Below are 25515 nucleotides of genomic sequence, written 5' to 3'. Positions count from 1 at the left end.
GAGGGAACTCTGTGCAGTGGGGGAAGGGGAGGGATGAGGGACGGGTGCTTGTTCCCAACACTTGTTCCTGTCTTCATAAATAACGAACAGTGGTTTATGAAACCTTGGATGATTATCCGAATCCAGCACCTTAGGTGACTGCACCTGACTGACAGTAAACTAATTTCTTTGATGGAAAAATGAGTGCAGACTTTTCAGTTTAAAAATGTAGAGGAGAGTTTGTTATCTTGCATTAAAAAAACAAAGAACAAATCTAAAGCTTTTCTCTGGGAATATTGGCCAGGAGTCAAATGACTGTGACACTAGGTGCATTTTAGATTTGCTTTCTTCCCACATCAGACCCGAGTCTCTTCCTTTCTACCCCAGTTGCATTGGGGTCAACTTTTCAAAGGAAAAAACTTAACAAACTAGTGAACTAGCACAGCCCTTTGCATCATCCTAATCAGATCTTTGGGTCCCAGTTCTGATTTAGGAACTTTCTGAATTTTTCTGTTTCAATCTCTGTGGTTTCATGCCCTTAAGTGCTGCTTATGTCTGTACAAGTTTTTCCACAAGCCCAGTCCAGGGCATTATAGGTTTAACATGGGAATTTCAGTAAAAATGACTGTTGAAAACTGAATATTCATCACACTGCTTTGCTGTAAGTAAGGCATAAGCTTTCGAATCTTATTTCAGCAGCATCTGAAATCTTTATACAATCTCAACATAGGATTGCAGCCTGCTACAGAGGGTGGTTATGTTTTAACTTAATAAATTATCCTATTAATAATGCTCTCTTAACTTTGATGAAATGAAAGTGGCAACCGGTCTGCCCATCTTTAAGAAAAGAAAAGAGACCTTCAGCTATTGGGCAGTATAAAATGAAATAAATAAATAATAAAATATAAGATTTCCTTGAACAGCTTGAGATGGATAACTCTTGGTTAATCTTGCTGTGTGCAGTTCCTTGTGCAGTAGCAAACCGTACTGGAAATAGTACTGAAGGCCATACCAAGGGTAAATAGTTGCTGGGTCACATTTGTATAGTGAGTGCTGTCAAGTAAGAATGTTTTGTCAGCTCAAAGGAGTATGTACGGATTTCTCACTCCTCTCCTGCACCTAAACTTCAGAGAATATTAAACCTCTCCTCCCCCTACCCCCTCAATTACCAAAATATTGTTTTTCTATTTTCTTTGTGGAGTTGTATTTGTAGAATTCATTACCCACTTGACTGCCTTGTTATTTTCTGTTCCTATCTAAGCCACATTTTCTATACCAGGGGTAGACAACCTGGTGCCCTCCAGAAGTTTTGCACTACAACTCCCATAATCCTAGACCATTGGTCATGGTAATTGGGGCTTATGGGAGCTGTAGTCCAAAAACCTGGAGGGCACCAGGTTGCTTACTCCTGTTCTATATTAATACTTGATAAATATTTAGAAACTATAACAACAACAACAACAAGAATTCTGCTTGTTGCACCAAGATAAAAGTATAATTTTATTAACAGTCCAAATAGACAATGGGTTAGAAGTGTTGTTTGAATGTGAATGTTTGAGTTTGAAATCTTTGCTTGAAAAAATGAAAACATGATTTCAAAATAGGTTGTGGAATCAAATGGCAGACTTTCCATAAAATGCCATAGCACATGAAAGCAGCAACAAAACCCTGTAAACCTCTCCTATAACTTTAATGTTTTCATCCTTCCTAGGATTCAAAACTGCCATCATCTGTTAGAAATACACTTCTGGAACTTTTTGGCCAAATAGAAAGAGAGTTTGAGAACCTCTACATTGAAAATCTTGAATGTGAGTTTATATGTATACAACTTATTCGGAAAAATAAAGTTAAAATAAGGTGCCAGTGAAATATACTAGATGCAGGATAGTTTTTAAGACTATTATGTTCCAGATAATTATTCTGGACCTCTGCTTCCGTAGACTATGCTACATTATCAGCTCAGTATGAACTTTAAACAGGCAGTTATATTTCACAAGCTATATGATGTAACTGTCACTATGGCATATATGTTTATGATCCTGCATTCTGTTGTTGTTTAATCCCTCTTGACTTGGGGATTGTACTAGCATTCTAAACCAATACTATCTGTTATGCTGTTCAGTACATAGTTATTTAAAGCTATAGACTCAGAACATTCAGATATCTGATAATGCTTCATGTTGTGTTCTTGATTCTACTAAATAATGGCTACACTTCACTATTTTAAGCAGCTACTGTGTTTTGTCCCTTGTAACAAGCCACCAGTTTGATCAAAAGGCAGCATAGGAATGTAATAATAAATGTTGAGGAGCAAATGTTTGTCAATAAAGCCCTGTAGAGAAGTTGCCCTCCATGTGTTCCAAGAAGTGTTCCACATGGAGTGGGGCTGCATTGGCCCTGTTTCCATCCCTACCAGCTATAATCCCAGTCTTTGCACATTGGCCAGAAGATCTGAAAAGGGAACTGACGCGGTCCACACAATCAGGAGCCCTGCAGATCGGGGTTCCTGATAATGTGGAGGAGCCTATGCGTGTTCAGCCAAACACTTACGTGGACTGGATGGGTGTTTTTTTTTAAACTTGGCAATAATAGATGCTCTAATACTGGGTTCATTGTCTTCTAGTCTGGAATGGAATTACATACAGGAACAAGCCCTTTGGCAAGCCGTGACTTGCTGATTGTGGAAGAGAGATAGCAACCTTTCCTTCCTGAATTTTCATTTATTTTACTGAAGGCTGTTTTGCGTCAGCATTTTCCCTCCAGAAACTATGATTTTACAACAGATTCCTGATGGTAACATTCAGTATGACATTTTCTCAGAGTTTGGCTGCTGCCTTGAGATTATGTATTAATTGTTGTAGTACACAGATAACCACAACAGTCCTTTGTAGATGGAATCTGGAGATTATTCGTCTGCAGAGTCAAGGCCTTGGAAATAGGAAATATGTGATCATTTAAAAATTGTGATTGAATGCTTATTGTTTGCATTAACATTAATTTTTATGCTACTGCTAGTACGTAGAGAGATTGATACACTTAATGAGCGCTTAGCAGCTGAAGGCCAAACCATTGATGGAGCTGAACTGAGCAAGGGACAGCTGAAAACAAAAGGTAAGAAGAGAGTTGACAAATATTCCTCTCTTAGTTTGCTTTTCATAAGTTAAGCTGGCGATGTATTGGAAGGGTATTAACACCACACACCCTTTAAAAGCAAACAAACTTTCTTTAAAATTATTTGTCTCAACAGCCAGTCATAGTACCAGCCAGCTCTCTCAGAAATTAAAGACTACTTACAAGGCATCTACTAGCAAGGTATGAAACACATTGAATTTTCCTGTTACCTGTATTATTTACTCACTAGCGTCATTTTGGCAGCTTGGGATTTAGTACTGTCTATTTGTAGGCATGCTTAGTGAAGGCTAGCAGAAGAATTGGCATCTGTATTTATCGAGCCCTTCAGAAATGTTGCTTCAAAATATATTTTTAAAAATACTTAACTAAGAAAAGGCAAATAGAATGACAGAAGGAGGTTTGTAGCTAGGGCAAGCTGTGAGGATTTTTTTTGAGCTGCTAATAGAAAACTAAATGTAGTAGCATTTTGACTGAGAAGAATTCTTTAAGAATCAATGGTAATTGTGAGTATTTTAATTAAAATAGGTGTTAAATCAATTTGCCTATTATTTCTCCTAGTTCATGGGCATCATTTTTATTTTGATCCCTTTCAAAATGTAGATTCACTGGACTGGGTAGCAAATTTTGCTTGGAATTACCACTAACCTCATTGATGCTTTGACGTATCAGTCACATGCCAGCTGTAGAGTGCTCTTACCACATGCAAGTAATACTTATTCATGAGCAGAGAAGGTCATACACATTTTTTCACCTTCCCTGGCTTTCAAAAGAAATTAGATGTTCAGGTGAAAACCTAAACTTTATATGTTATTTAAAATTCCTCAACTTCAGATGTTATTTAAAATTCCTAGGGTGCCAGTAACACATTTCTAGGATTGGACACTTGATTTTTTTTTCAGCCCTGGCCATCACATGAAGTTAGGAATGCTAATCAACTGGGGAGAGGAAAATCCCTGTCCTATTTATTTATTTATTCATTCATTCATTCATTTGCTCACTCGCTCACTCATGCTTTTCGTGGCTGGTTTCCAAGAACACTAAGGGCAAGTCCACTCCATGTTTGTGTGTATATTTATTTATTTAATTTTTATATTTTTAGACTGTCCAATAACCAAAGTTCACAATAACTTCTGCTCTTCAATATTCTAATTTTTCTACTGCAGACACAAGCCCACACAATTTAAGCCCTACTCCCTTTCCCTCTTCCTAGCACATCCAGGGGTCTGATTGGTGTTGGGAGATGTTAGGCCAGGGCAATCTCACCCACGTGATCTCTGTCACCAGCTGCATAGGGGGAGCGGGGGGTGGGGATGCAGCCTGACAGGGCTTTTAGCTCAGACTCCCACCACCAGCCTCACACTACGACCTCACCCCCTACCCTGAGGCTGGGTTGAATGCCGCCAATCCATTCCTACTTGGAGAGGCAAGTTAGTTGGGAATTTGGAAGGGATTTCAAGCTCAGGCTTATCATGTGCCTCCTGTGCCCTCCATGTGGGATTTGGGACAACAGTGGGCCTCTTGGCAGTTGTGGAGCTGCTCTATATGATACTTAGAAACTTCACTGCAAAACATTTCAGTACAGTTACTCTATTTTTTGCCAGTTTTGATCTGGTACTCTTCCGTATACACTTCATAGTATAATTAATTTGCCTACTGTCTTTAGATCAAATAAAGTAATGATAGATGAAGCATAATGCGAATATGCAGCTCTTATGAGGATGCCAATAAACTGTTGAGATGCTTTAATTTGATAATGGGTTGTGTTTACAGTGTTCATTTTTAGTTTAAGCAGTTTTCATCTTTTGTCTTTCTACATAGTTCCCACTGTCAATATGCATGTTGTGGGATGGAAATACATCCCCTTTCATTTTGTATTAGTTTACCATTAATCTATTAAATGAGCAGCAGAAATGTTTACTTTCTACAGATTTGTTAAAATATGGATGTTGAATATTAAATGTGTGTTACAAATTACTGTTCTTTAAAAGCAAGTGCTGAATACTTATCTCTTCTTACTTGCTACATAGCGCTCAAATTCTTTCCCAGGCAAATCAGGTGGACCTCGCAACTTCAACATGGGAAGCTGGGAAATATGGGGTGGAGACTCCTGGGTAACTGCTTTGTTTCCCAGTGTGCCAATATGCATGCCCAGCTAAACAGTGGAGAGTGGTGGAACATGCAGAATCTCTTCTTAACCAGTTTTTCTCCATGGATACCGTATCTGTCAACTGTGCCTTCTTGGAGGACCTTGTGCCACCCAACTTTAGCCATTTCCTACTTTTGCTTGCAGACACTAATTGTTTAAGTCAGAATCAAAGGAAATAGAAGCAGCTTTCCCCCCTTCCCTTGTTACTGTTAAGAACTACTGAGACTGAATATTGTAAATATTCTAGTATTGCAGGCACGTAAGGTGGGGCATGATCTCTGCGTGGGCACAGCATCCACAGAGAGGTCTCCATAGAGCATAACAGAGCCATGTCTCCCCCCCCCCCATTGCTTATGCACAGGCACTAAGACTAACAGGCTGTTATGGGAATGGGAGGTCTGTGTAGACAGGTGCATGTGCGTGCGCACACACACGCGCCCCCCGCACCACTCAGTTAAGAAATGTGAGCCCTGAGGGAGTGGGTTGGTTGGGGATGTAAGGAGTATGCATAGATCTCTCATTCCCCCTGAAGGTCCGCACCATGTGCATGCTGAAGGGGTAGGGGGACCAAGTCTCTGTTATGCCCTATGGGGATCCCACTATGGTCCATTTCCTTAATAGCTTTATAAATATGCAACTGTGCCGGAACAGTTTATAAAACAGAATTAGCTCCCATTTGACATTTCAGAAAACTTGTCAAAGTTTTGATACTTCAACAGAATTTTGTCATAAGCTGATGAAAATTTATTGAGCAGTCCTTGGAGTAGTAATAGTGGTCAATAATAATAATAATAATAATAATGATAGAACCATAGGAGTCAGCTAAATTAACAGCAGTTGAGAACAGCAGCTTGCAGGCTAGGCTCCCAAGAACCATGCAGCTAGTTGTAGATGCCCAAAGAGGTTTTGGATTTGTGAGCAGCAACTCCTCCCCTACAGCACAACATGAAAATCTCATTTGAAACGGAGTGGAGTCTATAAAACATTTGTGAATGGGCATGCAATCTGCTGTTCAGTAAAGGAAAAAGTCCAAATCCACACGGGCTGCTAGCCTAGGGAAGACTTTTTTTGTTGGCACATGTGGGGTTGCTAAAACTTGTACAAGTTTCAGAGGCATAACAGAAAGTCACAAATCTGCCAGTTGTGTAGTATTTAATATATTAAGTATATATTTGGGCAACTAAAAGTTGGATAGTGAAAATAAACATGAATTGGTGCAAGATGAAATATCCTATGTATACAAACATCTTTGCTTTAAAAATGAAACAAGTGAATACCTAAGATAGTTTGTCTTTGCCTGGATAACAGAATTAACTTGTGCATGTCTGGAATGAAGCCTTCTGCTGCAGACAGTGACGAAGACTGACAAAGATCATGTGGAAACATTTAGGGGAGGTGCTAATACCAATATGAATTAATTCAGATTGATGACTTCCTTGTTCGTGATCACTGGGATGGTTTCCTTTATTTAACTGAATAAATACAGTGTAATCCTCCATGCCGATTTCCTACATTTTTTTTGTTTTGTAGCCTGAAAAAACATAGCTTTTCAAGTGCTGATAAGATTCAGCCTATTCTCTATTTCAGATGATAAGCAGCAAATAATTCATTTCTGAATTAAGTGGAAGGATGTGCTTCTGTGTAGAAATTAATAGCCAACAAAATAAAGTACCAGCTGTACAAACCCCCCAAACAGCAATGCTAATAAAGCACATAACTGGAAATGATGTGAATCACAAAAAAATGTGAGTTCATAATTATGGGGACACTCAAAAGAAACAAAAAATAAAATACTGAACTAATTGTTGTTGTTCAGTCGTTCAGTCGTGTCCGACTCTTCGTGACCCCATGGACCATAGCACACCAGGCCTTCCTGTCCTGCGCTCTCTCCCGGAGTGTGCTCAAGTCCATATTCATTGCATCAGTCTTTCCCAGCATCAGGGTCTTTTCCAGAGAGTTTTCTCTTCACATTAGGTGGCCAAAATATTTGAGCTTCAGCTTCAGTATCTGTGCCATATTAGTTCATTGCTTCCGTGGGAGCAACTGAACTAATACATAACCATAAATAAGAATATTAGATACAAAAATATAGACATAACATACAAGGATATAAACATCAAACTTGATGGAACAATAATCTGTGAACCTTGGTATCAACATAGATCTTGATCTTTACAAGGTACTTAAGGCGGGGCTGCCAGAGGCTGCTCGGGAAGGAGCCTGGGGAAGGAGGACCAGCCAGCAGCTGCACCAGGTGGATCCTGAGCCTGAGCCTGCTTCTGCCCCCACCCACAGGTACTTAAGGCGGGGCTGCCAGAGGCAGCGCCTTGGCGTCGCGCCAATTGCGACGCTAAGTGCGCACTTAGCGTCGCACTTGGAGTCGCGTAGGATCTGAAGACCTACCCACCTGCCTCTCCAGAGACACCAGCAGCCACAATACCAGCAGCAAATAGCAGCAGCAGAGGGCAGCAGCTTTAAAGACAAGGGGAAAGGGGCAAACGTGGACTTTATCTGCTCCTTCTTAGCTGCTGTTCTCTTTTATCTTTTATATTCTTTTAAACTGTTGTGCATTTTATATCCTAACATTTTAATATGTGCCTGGGAGGACTATTGGGCAGGGGGTGGGGGAGGTGCCACCATAACTGTGGTCACGGGCAGGGGGAGGTATGGCGTTGGAGGATTAACAGGCCAGCTGAGGAGAAGAGGGGCTAGACACCTTACAGCTGTCCCCTCTTCTGGTTCTTCCCCCAACCTGATGGTTCCTGGCAGCCTTACCAGTCTGCTCTCGGGTCTGGTGGTGCTGCTGCTGAATGCCAGGTTGGCTCAAAATAAAATCTCCCTCATCCATGATTTGATTGTGGATGAGGGGGCTGACCTGGCATGTATTACTGAGACCTGGGTGGGGGAACTGGGAGGGGTCACTCTCTCCCAGCTGTGCCCTCCTGGGTACTCGGTGCAGCACCAACACCGACTTGAGGGTCGGGGAGGGGGGGTTGCCGTGGTCTATAGGAATTCAGTCTCCCTCTCCAGGCTTCCTGCTCATTCGAGTGCAGATCTTGAGTGTTTGTACCTTGTGTTGGGTACCCGGGACAGATTAGGGATTCTGTTGGTGTACCGTCCACCCCGCTGCCCATCAGACTCCCTGCCTGAGCTGACGGAGGTGGTCTCGGACTTGGTGTTGAGAACCCCTAGGATGATAGTCCTGGGGGATCTCAACTTCCATGCCGAGGCCGCTATATCCAGGGCGGCTCAGGACTTCATGGCCGCCATGACAACCACGGGGCTGTCCCAACATGTCATCGGCCCAACGCATATAAAAGGACACACGCTTGATCTGGTTTTCTCGACTGGGCAGGAGGATGGTGATCTGAAAGTGGAGGAATTAACATCTGTCCCTTTGTCATGGTCAGATGACTTCCTGCTGAGGTTTAGACTCCTGGCGGCCTTTCCCCTCTGCAAGGGTGGGGGACCTATTAAAATGGTCCGCCCCCGGAGATTAATGGATTCCGATGGATTCCAGAGGGCTCTGGGGGATTTTCCTGCTGGTATGGCTGGTGCTCCTGTCGAAGCCCAGGTCGCTCTGTGGAATGCAGAGATGACTCGGGCGGTTGACACGATCGCGCCCAAGCGCCCTCTCCCTCTGAGCAGAGCCCGGCCAGCTCCTTGGTATACACCTGAGCTGAGGGCAATGAAGCAAGAGGGGAGACGGCTAGAACGCAGGTGGAGGAAAACTCGTGCTGAGTCTGACCGAACACAGGTAAGAGCCCACTATCGAGCCTACTCTGTGGCGGTGAGGGTGGCAAAGAGGCAGTTCTTTTCCACCAGCATTGCATCTTCTCAGTGTCGTCCAGCGGAGCTTTTCCCAGTGGTTCGCGGCCTGTTACATTCTGGGCCAGGGAGAGAGACGGTGGAACCCTCGGTAGTACGCTGTGACAAGTTTGCACGGCACTTTGAGGATAAAGTCGCACAGATTCGTCATGAATTGGACACCACCATTAATGCAGTTCCATTGGTAGAGGCGTTCAGAGCACCATCTGGTCCAGTTTTATTGGATGAGTTTCAGTTACTGAGGCCTGAGGATGCGGACAAGGTGCTTGGCCAAGTCCGATCGACCACTTGTGTGCTTGACCCTTGCCCTTCATGGCTTATTAAATCAAACAAGGAGGGGACGTCCGGCTGGGTCCAGGAGGTTGTAAATTCCTCCTTGAGAGAGGGAGTGGTGCCTGCCGCTTTAAAAGAGGCAGTAATTAGACCACTCCTGAAAAAGCCTAACCTGGACCCAGAGGATGTTAACAATTATAGGCCAGTGGCCAACATCCCCTTCCTGGGCAAGGTGCTTGAGCGGGTGGTTGTAGGACAGCTCCAGGCACCCTTGAATGAAACGGATTATCTAGATCCATTTCAATCGGGCTTCAGGCCTGGTTTTGGAACGGAAACTGCCTTGGTCGCCCTGTGGGATGACCTCTGCCGGGAGAGGGACAGGGGGAGTGCGACCCTGTTGATTCTCCTGGACCTGTCAGCGGCTTTCGATACCATCGACCATGGTATCCTTCTGGATAGGTTGTCTGGGTTAGGAGATGGAGGCACTGCACTACAGTGGTTCCACTCCTACTTGGATGGCCGATTCCAGAAGGTGGTGCTGGGGGATTATTGCTCTGTGCCATGGCAATTGTGCCATGAGGTTCCACAGGGCTCTATTTTATCCCCCATGCTGTTTAACATCTACATGAAACCGCTGGGGGAGGTTATCCGGAGGTGTGGGCTGAGGTGCCATCAATATGCAGATGACACCCAGCTCTGCCTCCTTTCTCATCAAACCCCGGTGAGGCAGTGGCTGTTCTGAATCAGTGCCTGGGCATGGTAATGGACTGGATGAGGGCTAATAAACTGAAACTCAATCCAGACAAGATGGAGGTACTGTTAGTGGGTGGTTTGTCTGCCCGGCTAGGTGACATTCAACCTGTTCTGGAGGGGGTTGCACTCCCCCTAAAGGGTCAGGTTCGTAGTTTGGGGGTGCTCTTGGATCCAGAACTGTCACTTGAGGCACAGGTGAACTCAGTGGCACGGAGCACTTTTTATCAGCTTAGGCTGGTATACCAACTACGCCCTTATCTGGACAGAGATAGCCTAGCTACAGTGATCCATGCTCTGATAACTTCTCGTCTGGATTACTGCAATGCGTTATACGTGGGGCTGCCTTTGAAAACGGTCCGGAAACTTCAGCTGGTCCAAAATAGGGCAGCAAGATTGTTAACAGGGACTGGCCTGCGAGCTCATATTACGCCAGTACTTTTCCAGCTGCACTGGCTGCCAGTCCATTTCCGGGCCCGATTCAAAGTGCTGGTGTTAACATTCAAAGCCCTTAACGGCTTGGGGCCAGGTTACCTGAAGGATCGCCTCCTCCTATATGTGCCTGCCCAGACCTTAAGATCATCATCAGCGGCCCTTCTCCGTGAGCCCCTGCCAAAGGAAGTGAGGCGGGTGGCTACTAGGAGGAGGGCTTTTTCTGTTGTGGCACCCCGGCTCTGGAATGAGCTCCCTAGTGAGGTTCGCCTGGCACCTACATTGTATTCCTTTCGGTGCCAGGTGAAGACCTTTTCATTTTCCCAGGCATTTTAGCTTTCTAAATTTTTATCTTTGCTGTTTTTAAATCTGTATTTTAAACTCCTGCACTGCTGCTAGGTTTTATTGTGGTTGTATTGTTATATTGTGGTTTTAATGTTCTATATATTTTAAATTGTTTTATTGTGTGTTGTTTGGTTTTAATTTTTGTGAACCGCCCAGAGAGCTTCAGCTATTGGGTGGTATAGAAATGAAATAAATAAATACATACATACATACATACAAACAAGGTCCTGGTATAGTCCTGTTCTGCAGTGACCGCTTCTTCAGAAATTAAATTGAAAAACTGAAAAAAATATATAGCCCATACAAGGTTACACATCTACAATAAAATGTATCTTGAAACATTGGTATAAAATCTTAAATACTCAATACATATTGAAATACATGTTCAACACATTTCCAATAAAATTATTTAAATGAGTGCTGAAGAATCTAAATAAAGAGCTTTGCAAACTCACTGCCTCAAACACACGCTGTGGGAGCAACAAAAAGGATAGAAAGTATTCTCTGAATGTACTGTATTACCTCTCTCCACAAAACATATTGTGTGTCCAAAACTAGAGAAGACTAAGAAACAGATGAGAAACTTTTAATAATATAATTGTAGTACAACACTTGAAAACAATAAAAAGCCAAAAATCAGAACAAACCTCAAACCACAGGCAGCGGATTTACTCACTCTGGTGGCAGTGAGTTGTTTAGGCAGGTGCGTTCACTCTGCTCCTATCGTTTATATGTTACTTTTCACAGTTTTTCAGTTTAATTTCTGAAGAAGTGGTCACTGCAAAACAGGATTATACCAGGATCCTGTAAAGATCAAGATCTATGTTTATACCAAGATTCACAGATTATTGTTCCATTAAGGTTGATGTTTATATCTTTCTGCTCTATATCTATATTTTTTGATCTAACATCCTTATGTATGGTTGTTATGTATTAGTTCAGTATTTTGTTTTTTGTTTCTTTTGACTGTCCCCATAATTATGAACTCACTTTTTTGTGATTCAGTTCATTTCCAGTTGTGTGCTTTATTAGCATTGACGTTTTTAGAAATTAATTGCACCTAGAATGGAAATTTTAGTACTAGTGCATAACTGCATATTACCGCAATTTCCTTGCAGTGGTTGCATTTAAGTGGCAGTCAGCACCATTACATTGGTGCGGCAGTTAGCAGGCCCTCTTGTGAAGCACTTGACTGGTGTAGCAAGCTGGACTGGCTGCTAATGAAATTCCAAGGGCTGAAAAATACTGATCAGACTTTCATTATCCTTTTTTAAAATGAAAGGAAGCCCCAAATACCAAATGACACTAAAGATGGTATCTATTTTGAGAGAAAGGTAGGCTGCTCTCTCTGATAATTAAACCAAGCAGCACAAAGGTCTAGAAGATTTAGAAGCAGCTCCCACTTAACAATGAAGAGAACAGACTTCAGTGTGACTCCCTAAACTCCCAAGATTGAATCCTTTCAAACTTCATAGGAAGTAGAATCCATAATGGATCCTGTCCATCTATGTAAGTCTGTCAGTCTATATTCCCCTCCTGAGACATTGCAGTGAGCAGTGTTGACAGGAATTCTAGATAGTGAATATTGAAAGCCTAAATGTGGTCCATGTGTGACCTTCCATCCAAGAGCAGTTTCTCCAAAAGCCTCCCCAGCCCCCCGAGGAGTTAGATGGGATGACTGCAACAAAGCTACCTTCATATGCAGTGCCTTTTTGATGTTAGCAGCCATTCAACCATTCCCCCACCCCATTTCTTCTCATCTCTTTGCATGATGACAAACCCCATTACTGACAAGTAGTTGCTGTGCATTCCATGCTGTTATATTTAAAGGCTGCCTAGCAACTAAGTCACACTTCAGAGAAAGCTGCTCACACGTGCCGTGAGCTTGGGCCAGTTCTGCAGTACTCCAGTCTGTTCTGCTCCACTAACACCTGGGTGGGACATAACAGCATCAAAAGTAAACAGTAATGGTAAAAAAAAAATTGCGAATTGATATGCTGAATGGTCAGAGAGAAGGAAACAAACGTCCCTGCTCAGAACATGGAACAATTGCCATGTACAACAGATACAGAAACAAATGTTTGGGAGTGAATTGGATTGTTGAGGCTAGTAACTATTATTGGTTGGACACACTGTTGATTGACAGCGTAGTTGAAGATATAGGCAGGCCACAGGAAGCAGGAGGGTGGAAGAGTCAGAGACCGCAGATATTATGCCTAGATAGCCTCTCTTGGATGACCTGCCATTGCCAGATAAGTTGCAGTTCCTAGGGAGGAGCAGGAAATGGTTCCCTCAAGAGCAAGGAGGGCTTGCTGGGGTGGTGGTGGGGAAGTCCTCATCCTTTCCTCAGTCCCTGCTACACTGGAGATGCATTCTGCTGATTATGCACAGATTTGCAGGCATCCTAAGGCCAAATTTCCATTAATGTCCCCTCTTTGCTGGGCTTCATTTTAGGAATAAGATTTTAAAAGTTTTTTTTGGTTTTCTAGCAAGACAAAATAATGTCCACATCAGTAAGAGATGTGTAGAATTCTGCAGAGTAAGCATGAGGTGTCTCCAACTGACAATAAACATAGCCAAAATGGTAGAAGAAATTAAGGTAAATATCAATTTTCCAGCAAAAACTGTGAGGTTCCACCCTTGAGCACGTTTGCATCTTAGAATTCAAAATTTAAGAAAATTAAAATTTCTCAGGAAATGAAAGAAAACTTCCCAAAATTAATTTCCTTCCTTGAGATAAGTTGTAAGCCCAAGAGCCTAGTTGGATTCTTCTCCACTTCTTATTAACAGTTGAGAGGTATGGAAGTCCTATTGGTACAATTTATTCTACTGTTCCACTTCTCATACATAACTCTATTTTGTTTGAAGACATTTATTAAATCTGACAACTGAATTTTAATATTGCCTTGAAAATTTTATGATTAATTCCACACTGTGGTTCCAGTACTAATCTCTACCTAGTTCTGCAAGAATTAACCTGTTTTCTTTTCAATGCATCCATAGTAATTAGTGCTTCTACTTGCTTTGAAACAATTCTGCTCATTAACTACTTAATTATGATTCCATCTAGGTCTCATTTCATCATTATAAAGATTAACAGAGAGAAAAATGGAATACTTTGACTTTCTACACTATTGCAGGCTTCTTGTAGTCCTTCAGTTCCTTACAAGAACATTTAATTTCATATGTTGATAGAACACCTTGTCTTCTCTCTCTTTCTCTCTTTTTATCATTGAACGTTCCTAGAACCTTGTTTATAATACCTAAATTGGGTATAATTGAAATCTTTTCTGTGTTTGCTTACAAGGCAGTACATGTTACATCCAGGATTTTGACTAACTAGGGTTGGATTATGATACACTTTATATATCTGCTTCTAATTCTGAGGCTTCCTCTAGAATTCTTAATACAACTTATTAAAGTTGAGTATACACCTAGCCCCTCTCTTTATGTCTTTTAATTCTTTTTGTGGCAATGCTAAGCACTTCTGTTTCAACTCCTATTGAAATGGCTCCTAAGTTTCCTCTTGTGAAATATGATAATATTGTTTAAGGCCATTTCATACATTATTCAGCAACAAGCTTTGGTTTCCCACTAAGCCTATGGGTTGGAGCCAGAATTAGTTGTATTTAAAGAAGATCCATGGGACTTAAGTTAGTCATGACATGATTTTAATACGTCTACTTTAAGTATGACTAAGTCTGATTCTAACCTTATATTTGGTAGGGAGACACAACTATTCTTACCCCAGTTCTCAGTGTATGCTGGTATAATACACGTGTTTTCAAATGCCTGTTTGTCACATTTTACTCTTTACTTGAAAAAGCTCTTAGGACTACATGTAAAACCATTGTGTGAAAAGAGCAATTAACATTTTTTTCATTGTCTCGACTGCTTCCTAAACTAGAGCGTCTAAGTCATGGGGATGCTCTTGCAAATTACTCCAGTGCCTTATGGCAAAATATTGAGCACAGTTTTTTGCTGGAACGCACACGTAATGTGAGCATTTGCTTCTGAGACCTTGGTACACAGAGAATCTGGGAGTAGCTCAGCATAACAGTGCCTTTGGAGATTTGGCATTTTAGGGCATGGCATATTAGCATTATTGTGACTTAAACCACCTGTCCTCAGCCTTTTCAGACAGAAGACCCACTGTTGACCCTAATCTACAACATGGCACCTCCATCTCATTTTTAAACTTTGAAGAATATGAAGCTCAAGTGGGTTGAAGGCCATTACAGTGTTGGAATTTGGGGGGTGTTAACTAAGAACCCAGATTAGATATGCCAGTGCACACTGGTAAATGGTGGCACAAAACTTTGACATAGGTTTTGAGGAGGCACGAAAAGCTGTGGTCCATAGTTAACAGTGCTCCCACTGAGTACCCTCTCAAATCCTCTTGCATGCCAAAACAGCTGCCTCTCCTCCTGTTCCGCCAGTCTAAATGACCCTGTCATCCAGGTCTTGTCCACTGACAACAACAACCCTTTCCTCTGCCCTTAACTACTTTTACAAGCGAATTCTGAATTCCACACCCTCCCAACTCCCTGAAGCGTGTCCAGGAGATTTAGATGGAATGCAAGAGGGGTGGATGCTTTGACACGCAGTAGCAGCCATTGACGGGCCTTGCTTCCTAGCTCTGAATAGGGTTCAGCAACATGTGTGGAATGTTGCTGAGGTGCTGCCGTACTGAGAACCTTTTAAAGGCCCATGTCACAGCCTTGACCCACAGTCTTATTTATTCCTTTGAAAGATTTTTAACTCACCTTTCAGGGTGCATTGCCCTCACAAGGTGGCTTACAATATTATAAAAAGATGAACATACAGTTTACCATTAAACTCACACACACAGCAGTACCAACAGCTAATTATTTTAAGCACCAAATGTAGACTGGAATAAATGTGTCTTCAGAGGTTTCTTTTAAAGCCAGTAGTGACAAGGCCATATGAATTTCTCTGTGGGAGAAGCTCCAAAGGTGTGGAGCCACCACTGAGAGAGCCCAGCTCTAGTACCCACTATCCTAGTGGCTCTTGCTGGCTGGTCAGAGAGTAAAGTGATGCTGATCTTAGGTAACGTGATCCCAAAACAAATTCAGGACTGGGCTGGGCAAACGACCTTCAGATGTTTTGGCCTACAACTCCCATCGTCCTTCACCATAGACAGTGCTGGTTAGGGCTGATGGGAGTTGTAGGCCAAAATATTCGGAGGGTCACAAATTCCTCACCCCTGTTTTAGGGCTTTAAAGGACAAACCCTGCACCGGAAACTAACAGGCAGCCAATGTGAACAATATCGAATACATTCTTGGCACTGCTGCTGGGTCAGTCCTCGTATGGATCTTGTAACCTATCAATTGAAGACAAGTGAGATAATGCTGGAAAATAACTTCCATTGTAGTAGTTTCATACTACTTTAGTATGCTTACCTTTGGTCACTTACATGGTCCTGGACTGCAAATACTTTTGTACATGACTTTCTTCCTTCTGTTCTTCCTCCCTTTGATCTGGTGACCCAGCATTTATCAAACTCAGTACACATAATCCTGTGTTTTAGAACATAGCTCCTTAATTGTTAACATTAGTACCAAGGCTCTCTGCCCACAGGGAGAATTCTGAAAACAGAGTGAATTGCTGCTTCCTTTTTCCTGTTGTGAGGTTTTTTTAAATGTAGCAGTTGCAATTTGAGGACCTTTCCTCCCCATTTTTCTCCAAAGGCATTTAATTAGAGCAGGCAAGTGAAGTGATTCATTACTGTTTTTAAAGCATTCATTAGCGTTTTTATATTTCTCTTGTATTATTATAATTATAATTATTTATTCATTTTTCTACTATTTCTTAAAAGGAATGTTTCATTGTCATGCAAAAGGAATTGGCCTGTGCTTGCAGGTTAATTGTTATTTTCAGTATACTCCATTGTAATATTTTGCCCTTTCCACATTGCTCTGAGCTTTGGATTTTTACGCAACTCTTTTTCCTTCTCCCACACTTACCCATTTTTGGCTGGCCGTATTTAATAAACAGACTTGTATAGCACATACGATACATTGTAGACAGAAGAAACGGAAAAGTGCTCCTCAGGTTATGCTCACCTGTTTATCAGGAGAGGAGAAGGGAAAATCTGAGAGTTTGCTGCATTATGACCTCCTAAAATGCTTACATTGGGCCAAATTCTGCTCTCGCACATACATTATCTTGCCCTGACTTCACACAGGACAGATTTGGTCCCATTCTTTTTAGGAGAGAACATCCTAGAGCTTATGCATCCATTAAACGGTGCTACAGTTAAATGTTTCAATGGCTTCTATGTTGTGCATTGGATGGGTGGGTTAGTAAAGAATTGTACATCTACAGTTGTATGTCAGATCTGCCTCTTGATCTCCTTAGATCGTATCCAGTTTCAAAACAACAACATCTAGAGCAATCTGTCAGCTGGTGAAAGAGTATATTGGTCATCGGGATGGGATTTGGGATGTCAGTGTCACGAAAACGCAGCCAGTGGTGTTGGGGACTGCATCTGCTGGTAATCTTCTCTCTTGTCTCCACTGCTGCTTATGATGTCTGTTTTTAGGGGTTATGCTAGACCACACATGGCCAGCTAATGGCCCATGTTTTTGGCTCCTAGCCCTCTCCGTGCCAGATGGGAAACAGCTTCCTTCGAATTGAGAGGATGTTTAGAGACTGCTGGGGCCTCTTCTCATTTTGTCCTAGATGGGGTCTTCAGCCTGTGGGGCTGTATCTTCCCTGGCCAAGCTGCCTGGGCTCATGATGGCAACATTGTATGTGTGTATGCGTGGACATGTGCACACGCTCTCATGCCCCAGCAGCTGGTCTGGGGAGAGTCCACCAGGTTGCAGAAGTCAGCCATCATCACTCTAAACAATGCATGTTTTCATACTAGCACTGTGTTCTTGTATACACCATTGCCCAGATGGATGCATGCATATGCTCCCATTATGGGTTTGAGCCACCTGCATCTTCTTCTGTTTTGCCATGCACTTCTCTAAGCATGGTCTCTTACCGAAGAAGACTTAGTCCACAGTTCTTGAATTTTTCTATCTACTTAGACAAAACCCAGTTCCTAGTTATCAGCTTGATAGACTGTAATCTAAAGCGCTTAGGTTAGGGGTCAGGTACCTAACTAGATCTATCCGTTGGCCTTAAGTACCTATAGTTCCTTTTGTTGCTTGAGTGAATTGCTGTCTCTGCTAAAAACAAATACTGTAGTTACCCTCTTGACTGTTAAGATGGACTTTAAATGGTGTCTTAACAGTTAAAAAGGGAACTGGTATTATTATAGCAGCTAAGCTCTAACTCAAATCCTGGATTTCTGTTGTTTCCTTTTCATCTTTATTTCAGGATATTCTTTTACCTCTTTTTCTTTGTCTACCTATGTAGCAACCTAAACACCAAACTTAGAAATATATTTGAACATGTATTACAAACATTCCTTTTATATTTTAAATTAAGCTATTTCCTTAATTTTGTCAGGACACTTCTTGTTTTGGCCTGACAATAATCACACAGAGTCTGAAATATGTTAGCAGTTGTTTAAATAGGGGGCAGTAAACTTTATAAGAGCAGTATAACTTTGAAAAAAAAAGATTCTCCCTTTGGCTAAAATGAGGAGTCTGAGATACATTAGCGCCATCTGCTGGACATCAAAGAGAGCAGGAGAGCATGATGAAGAGAAATTGGAGACCAGCACATAGCATGGTATCCAGTTAACCCATCTTGCCAATGGAGCGGCTTTCATCAGCGGAATGGGAAGTGGGGAAATTCCTTCCTTCTCACCCAGCAGCCCCTCAAACTCCCACAAAATCTGTTTCGGAAGCTAGTTCCACATATATGCTCATCACTCAACGACAGTATTGGGTGGTGACTTGGATGTGTGAATGAGCTATCGCAGGTTAAAACAGCACAGAGAAGTTTGATCTCCTTGAAATTGATGCTTTTCAGTGGAGTCATTTCAGAATTCAGCTGAGTAATAAAGTTATGAGAAATCAAGTGGAGTGCGTGCATGTATGAACCAGCCTGACGTAACGTGATGAAAATGATGAAATCTCCTTCCTGGTGCAGGCCACAGGAAGAAGAGCTGCATGAATCCTCTGAGAGCCATTTTCTTTGACTTAAAATTGTATGTACAGCTTCCATCTCCTTTTGTCAAGTTCTGCCTGCAGAGGAATAGGTTGCTGTTCCTGGTCTAGCTGGTGGTGGCATGTTTTGCTGTCAGACCCTGACTTACAGTATGTAAATTAAAACATTTAGCTGTTGAAATATATTTTAAATATCTCTTTTTTGAACTCTGACAGATCACACTGCTTTGCTGTGGAGTATAGAAACAGGGAAGTGCCTTGTCAAATATGTTGGGCATGCTGGATCAGGTGAGAAAAAATCCCCATCAGAAAAGTTCATTTCATGTGTGATGTCTTCCTATAAAGCCATGTATTGTTGAAGGTAAATCTTTAGACAAACTTTAGAAAACTTCACTTTGTACACAAAACACACGCTTCCAATCATTTGGTTTAAAGGAAAACGTATTGTAAAACTTTAAATATAGCATTTGTAATACGAACTTCTATAAAATGCAATGACTGAGCACACAAGAAATAACAAAGTGTAGTAATTTGCAAAAATAGGCTTTCAAATTTCTAACTCAATAGCTGTGATGCTAAGAAGACAGCAACTGTCTTAAAGCTCTCTATACTGGAGCCAATCTACATATTACAGACTGAGGTAGTAGAATACTAGACTCTACCACTTCAGACTAAAGGTGGGGATAACAGCCTTTGAATGCTTCATCTAAAAAAGCCCACTGCTTGTAGTGAATTAGCACACTCAGTTTTCCCCCCTAATGTGCTAGAATAACTATATGCAGGGGCATTCCATGATGAGCTGCGACTTGTCATCTGAACCCGGTCACAGAGTTCAATTGCATGTAAACTGTAGTAAGGCTTTTTTGTGGATTTATTGGCCTAATGATTGATTGTTGTTTTTGTTAACACAGTAAATTCCATAAAGTTCCATCCAACAGAACAAGTGGCTCTTACAGGTATGTAAATATTTTGAGTTCACAAAATAATGTCTACAAGGCACTTCGGAAGAGCCTTGTCTCTTCCATTGTTTCATGTCTGTGTTTGCTGAATAATGTGATAGCTTGTTACCTCTGTCAAGTTCTATTAGGAAGCTGTCTTACACCAAGTCAGGCTATTAAGAACATAATGGCCCTTATGGATCAGACTAAAGTTCTATCAAGTCCAGCATCCTGTTTCCCACAGCGGCTTATGGGTAGCTGCCCAGAGAGAATTGGTTATCGGGTGAATTAGAAATGTAATAAATAAATAATAAATAAGTCCACGAATAGGACATGCAGGCAGTACCTTCTCTCACTGTTGTTCTCCAGCTACTGAGGTACACAGGTATGCAGTTTCTGGTCCTGCAGGTAACATATAGCCGCCATGGCTAGTAGCTATTGATCACCTTATCTTCAGTTAATCCATCTAATCGCCCTTTGAAGCCATCTAAGTTGGTGGTCCTCACAACACCTTCTGGGAATGAATCCCATAGCTTAACTATGTGCTGTGTGAAGAAGTACTTTGTCTGTTCCGAATCTGCCATGATTCACTGTCACTCTAGCTCAGCATGGTTTACACCAGGGATAGGGACCCTCCAGCCTCTGGGCCATATTTGGCCCGCCAGGCCAGCCCATCAAGTTTGTGGGGGACTCGGACGAAGCTCCTCACCCTGACTGAAGGCCCCCTCCCCCCAGAAGGGATTGGAGCAGGAGAGCGACTAAACCTCAGCACAGTCAGTTAACTCCTCCTTCACATTCTCTGCATGGGGAAGGCGATGGAGGAGTGATGCTGCTGTGCGCTCAGTCAGCACTGCAAGGCGATAGATGAGTCCACCTTGCTCCTGTGTTCCCCATGCAGGGAGCATGAAGGAGGAGTAAAGCTGGCACCTCAGTGGGCTTTGCTCCACCAGGGCTTTCCCTAGCCAGGGAAAACCCAGGCAGAATGAAGTCAACTCCTTTTTTTTAAATGTCATTAAGTTTTATTTTTTTCAATGCTGACAAAAGTGTGCAAAACTATACAAACAAATAATTGGACCAAGTATTATCAACAATTTAGCAATAGAGAATATAAACAAATTTACCAACAAAACCAACAAATATCACAAGGTTCCTAGTAAGAACGAAGTCAGCTCCTTAACTGAGGTGCCAGTTGGAAGAGCTTCAGCCAGGAACCTGATGCTGACAGGGGCCAGGAGCCCACCTCTGATGTCACAGACGGGGCACCTTCCCCTTATGTCATCTGGCCTGTGCGGGTGGTTTAGGAGGCAATCTGGCCCCTGGAGCCAAAGTGATTTCCCAGCCCTGGTCTGCACTGAGTGGCAGTGGCTCTCTGGGGTTTCAGACAGGAGTCAATCCCTGGAGATGCCAGGGATTGAACCTGGGACCTTTTGCATTCAAAGAATGTGCTCTATCACTGGACTATGGCCACTTTTCCCTTTCTTTGACATTCTGTTGTGTTTGGCACAAGACTTGCTTTTTCTTTGCCTTGGCCATATTCCATTTAAAGGTCACTGTGTATGAGAGATGGGGCCATTCCATCTATCAGTGGACTCGAGAAAAACTAACATTTTTGTGAAAAAAAGGAGTAGGACGCAGAATTTTAAAAATGTCTTGATTTTGAGAATTTATGATAGTCTGCGTTTATTTTTGGCATTTATTGTTCGCTCCCTGCCTCTAGGAGCCCTCCTAGTTGTGAGAAAATGGTTAAGTATTCAGGTGGGAGGGTGCAGGTAAGAAATGCCAATAGCTTTTCTGAACTTGCAGTCACATGCAAAGCTTAAATGTTCAGCAGGGTACACTGGTAGTGAGAAGGGGTGAATATCCTTTTGGAATATATACATTATTTTTATGAATGGCTAGCTATTAAAACATATTTAGTATAGAGAGAGTATATATAGAGCTTCTGACTTCACTTCACTTAAATGAGCATTGTAGAGCATCCAAATAATGAGCCATTTAATTTAGGCTGAACATGAACTAACTGGTCAGTGATATTGTTAAAAAGTAATGTATGTAGTTTAGTCAAAATGGAAAAACGCAGTGACCAGCATTCTGCTAGCGTGTTCCCAACTCTCTAAAACATGGCTTGAAGGATTTGAGACGGGTTTAAGCTCTTCCCCCTAGACTTCCTTGTTTCCTCAAATCACAGTTCGCCATGTCAACCAATTTGGCAAACTGGTTTCAGTGTTCCCTCCAAAACAGAATCAAACTATGGCTTGAAATACTGGTTTGGAGGGATCACTTGAACTCTTTGCTTGTTTGCCTGTCATAGTAAATGAGGAAGTTTCACATTAAGGACTGCAGAAAGAGGGAAGGGAATTGGGGGAGGAGGGTGCACTCTAGTTTGTCGCTTGTTCCCAGTCCTCGGTAGCTTAGTTTGGGGGATCAGGAATGTGACATCTGAATTGTCTTCTTCTTTTCTTACTCTGTCTGATTTGTTCTACAGCTTCTGGAGACCAGACAGCTCATATCTGGAGGTATATGGTGCAGTTGCCCACACCTCAGCCTACCACCGACAGCAACGTAAGTGATGAACTCCAGGGTGAGGTTCTGTTTACTGAGGATGGTTTTTATGCTGCATTTATCTTAGCAAACGTCTGTTGGCCTAATTGAGAAAATGCACCATTTCAGATTATTTTTACTGCTTGATATTTTGCTGATTGCCTTTTTCGTAATGATCACATGTGCTTGCCACATCCTGGCCTAGGTGCAATTGTGCCATAAAGCCCATGAGCCTGATTATGTGGTTCTCAGATGGCTGCTACTGCGAGCATGAGTGGAAGCTCATCGGTATATTATCTTTGCTCCTCAGGAATTTAATACTAACAATATTAAAAACAGCAGCTGCCCGAACTGCTCCCTTAGCATTCACAACAACTATATAGTTCTTCTACCAATCGTGTTGCCTGCAGCCAATTCCCTGATGTAAGAGTGCAGGGACTGCAGAGCATGACTGTATGGTTGGAAACATTGCACATGATTTGATACAGGTTGTATACATTCTTGAAAGAAAGAAAACATGTTTGTGCTACTGTATCCCAAAGGCCCAGGAGAGTTTACAATCTAAAAATAAAATCCCAAGAGAGAGAATATTTTACAGTCTTCACATTTTTGCAGAAAACAGATAAATGAGACAAAATGTCCCTGCAAAATTCATCCAGTATTAATCTTTCCTTCCTATGCTCTGTCTCTTCCCCAAGTGTACTCATGCTCTGTTGCCTGTACCCACACACACTCCTTGCTGTTGTAGATTCACTCCATAGCCCAGTCTTTCTCTCTCATAATATCCTCACTCCAGCTCTTCTCTCTCTCTCTCTCTCTCTCTCTCTCTCAAGCTGGCTTTGGCACAGTGGGGATCTATACAGCAGAAACCTTTGTGTTTCCAGTAGATAATCTCCATGTTAAGGTTCAGTACCAACTCTGCTGGAAGCTGCATTCAACTTGGCAGGTTTAATGCATATTCAATATTCTCAAAATTAACAGCAAATGTCTGGAGAAGATGAAGTCGAGTTCTCTGATAAAGATGAACCTGATGGAGATGGAGATGGTTCTAGTGATTGTCCCACCATCCGGGCTCCTTTAAGCTCCCTAAAAAGCCATCAAGGTGTAGTCATAGCAGCTGATTGGCTGGTTGGAGGGAAGCAAGCTGTGACAGCGTCATGGGATAGGACAGCAAATCTATATGATGTGGAGACCTCTGAACTTGTGCACTCTCTGACAGGTATCACTTCATACGGAAATTTTGTCTTCGGCTTGTTTCGTATGCTGAGTGGTTCCAGGCTGCTACTGTTACATGGAGCTTAGAAATCCAGACTTTTTATTTACTTGGGTGGGCAAGGAAGAGTGCATAGCATAATTTATTATGAATGTGAGCTTCCAGGGTGCTGAGTCCTGCTGCTGCTTTGAATTCAGTTGCTTCCCTTATCCCAAAGGCCCAGGTCAGTTTACAATCTGAAAATCTCAGTAGTGTATTTCCAATGCTTTCAGCAGCCTTCCTCAACCTCGTGCCCTGCAGAACTGTTGGACTACAACCCCTATTAGCTCCAGTCAGCAGGCAGGGAGTGATGGGAGTTGTAGTCCTAACACATTTGGAGGGCACCAGGTTTGGGGGTGGCTGCTTTACATTTTTCCAAGCAGGTTCATTTATCATTTATTTATTTAAATTTTTAAGCAAGATTTTTGTTAGAAAACATGGGCCAAAATAGTCATTTCATTTGTTTTAGCTTTCTTACATAGCTATTTTCCACACCCTGTATTAGCTGCAGAGGCTTAGCATACCAGCATGGATCCAGCATCGTGATATCATAGGTGGAGGCTACTGCTTGTGGAACAGGACTTCTGCGTTCTCTCCTCCCCAATTGCAGCCCCCTCATGCAGCCTCCAAATGTGGTCTGGAGGGTTCCCCAGTATGTGTTGGGGGACCCTTCGGAGCACATTTGGAGGGATCATGGGGATGGGCAACGGGGGGAGAGGAGAAGATGTGGAAGTCCCATTCCGCAAGCAGTAGCTTTCGCTTACAGTATCCCGATACTGGATCCAGTCCCGTGGGTTGTCCTCAAATGTGCAATCAAATATTTTCCTTAACTAGGCGTAAGAAATGCCACAATTGTAAGTAAGTAATAAAACACATGTAAGACTTGTGCATAAACATTAGAGGCTAGTGGTTCAACTATATCAATTGTGTGCTCTTTAGCACTTCTTGGTTGTCTTTATCTGCAACTGTGCCTTCATTTTGTTTTGTTCTGCTTGGCAAGCAGTATCCTGTGGTAGTTTGTTAATTGCCAGGACATTAAACTACAGTGTGGAGTACTTTAAGCAGAAGGATGGGCTAGATGATTTATAGATCTTGCAGCCCTAGGATTTTGCAGTCCTAAGCATAGTCCTTAAATGTGAGGTCAGTCCATGTTAAAAAGCTGCTGTCATTCTGCTTTGAAAGACCATTGGTGTAGTGGCAGAGAATTAAAGTTTCACAGAGCTGAAGAGTTGGTCTAACATTTCTGGTCCCAGCTTTCCAATTATTGAGGCACAGAATGTAGTTGCTTTGGGTTCAACAATTTCTGGTGTGTCTGCTTCAGATATGTACATGTCTGAAGGAGGTGTACAAATGCAGTTTAGCAGCTTTTTGGCTGAGTGATATCGCCCCCCCCCCCCGCCACCTTCAGAGTGTCTTTGCACTTTCTCCTCTTTGCACATTTAATCAAGGAGCCAAGCTGTGCATGTTTATTTTGGTGCTCAACAGATCTTTGTAGGGGAAGTTGGGCTCACCCTCAGGATTGTGGAACGGTAAAAAGTTGGATCCATGCACTTCTTAAATGCATGCTTCTAAATGAAATCAGGAGGCTAATCCATGTTGGTAATGGTGGCCAGGACCTGGGATAGTGAGTAGGACTCAAGTGGGGGTGGAGCAACATTTTATTCACCCAGGCAGGCCCTGCTTTCCTGAGGCCATCTTGATGGCCATCAAAACGTAATGATTGTCTCTCTGCTGTTTTCATTCTCAGTGTTTGTGGAAATGAACTGCCTTGCATTCTCAGGGCCTTAATGTTTTCATCTGTGGTTGT

The 25515-nt window shown here is 42.3% G+C and overlaps 1 protein-coding gene across 4 annotated transcripts in view; it reads left to right on the top strand.

Annotated features, from left to right (window-relative positions):
* WDR37 (WD repeat domain 37) overlaps positions 1–25515 on the top strand; it is a 58184-nt gene that overhangs the window by 15083 nt on the left and 17586 nt on the right. For 2 of the 4 annotated variants that reach the window (XM_084859235.1, XM_084859236.1), the window contains 8 exons: positions 1691–1787; positions 2995–3090; positions 3227–3291; positions 17269–17404; positions 19194–19265; positions 19889–19933; positions 22401–22477; positions 23438–23675. In XM_084859235.1, coding sequence (XP_084715361.1) covers positions 1691–1787; positions 2995–3090; positions 3227–3291; positions 17269–17404; positions 19194–19265; positions 19889–19933; positions 22401–22477; positions 23438–23675 — 826 coding nt within the window. Of the gene's footprint in view, positions 1–1690; positions 1788–2994; positions 3091–3226; positions 3292–5138; positions 5223–17268; positions 17405–19193; positions 19266–19888; positions 19934–22400; positions 22478–23437; positions 23676–25515 lie in introns of all 4 variants that reach the window. The other 2 variants (XM_084859239.1, XM_084859238.1) reach the window with 2 other exon arrangements.

This window comes from Heloderma suspectum, chromosome 5 (assembly GCF_057233095.1).
Source record: "Heloderma suspectum isolate Gila_16-S chromosome 5, 16-S_ref, whole genome shotgun sequence".
NCBI lineage: Eukaryota > Metazoa > Chordata > Lepidosauria > Squamata > Helodermatidae > Heloderma > Heloderma suspectum.
Note: the sequence above shows the minus strand (reverse complement) of the source record. Positions and strands in the feature narration are given on the sequence as shown.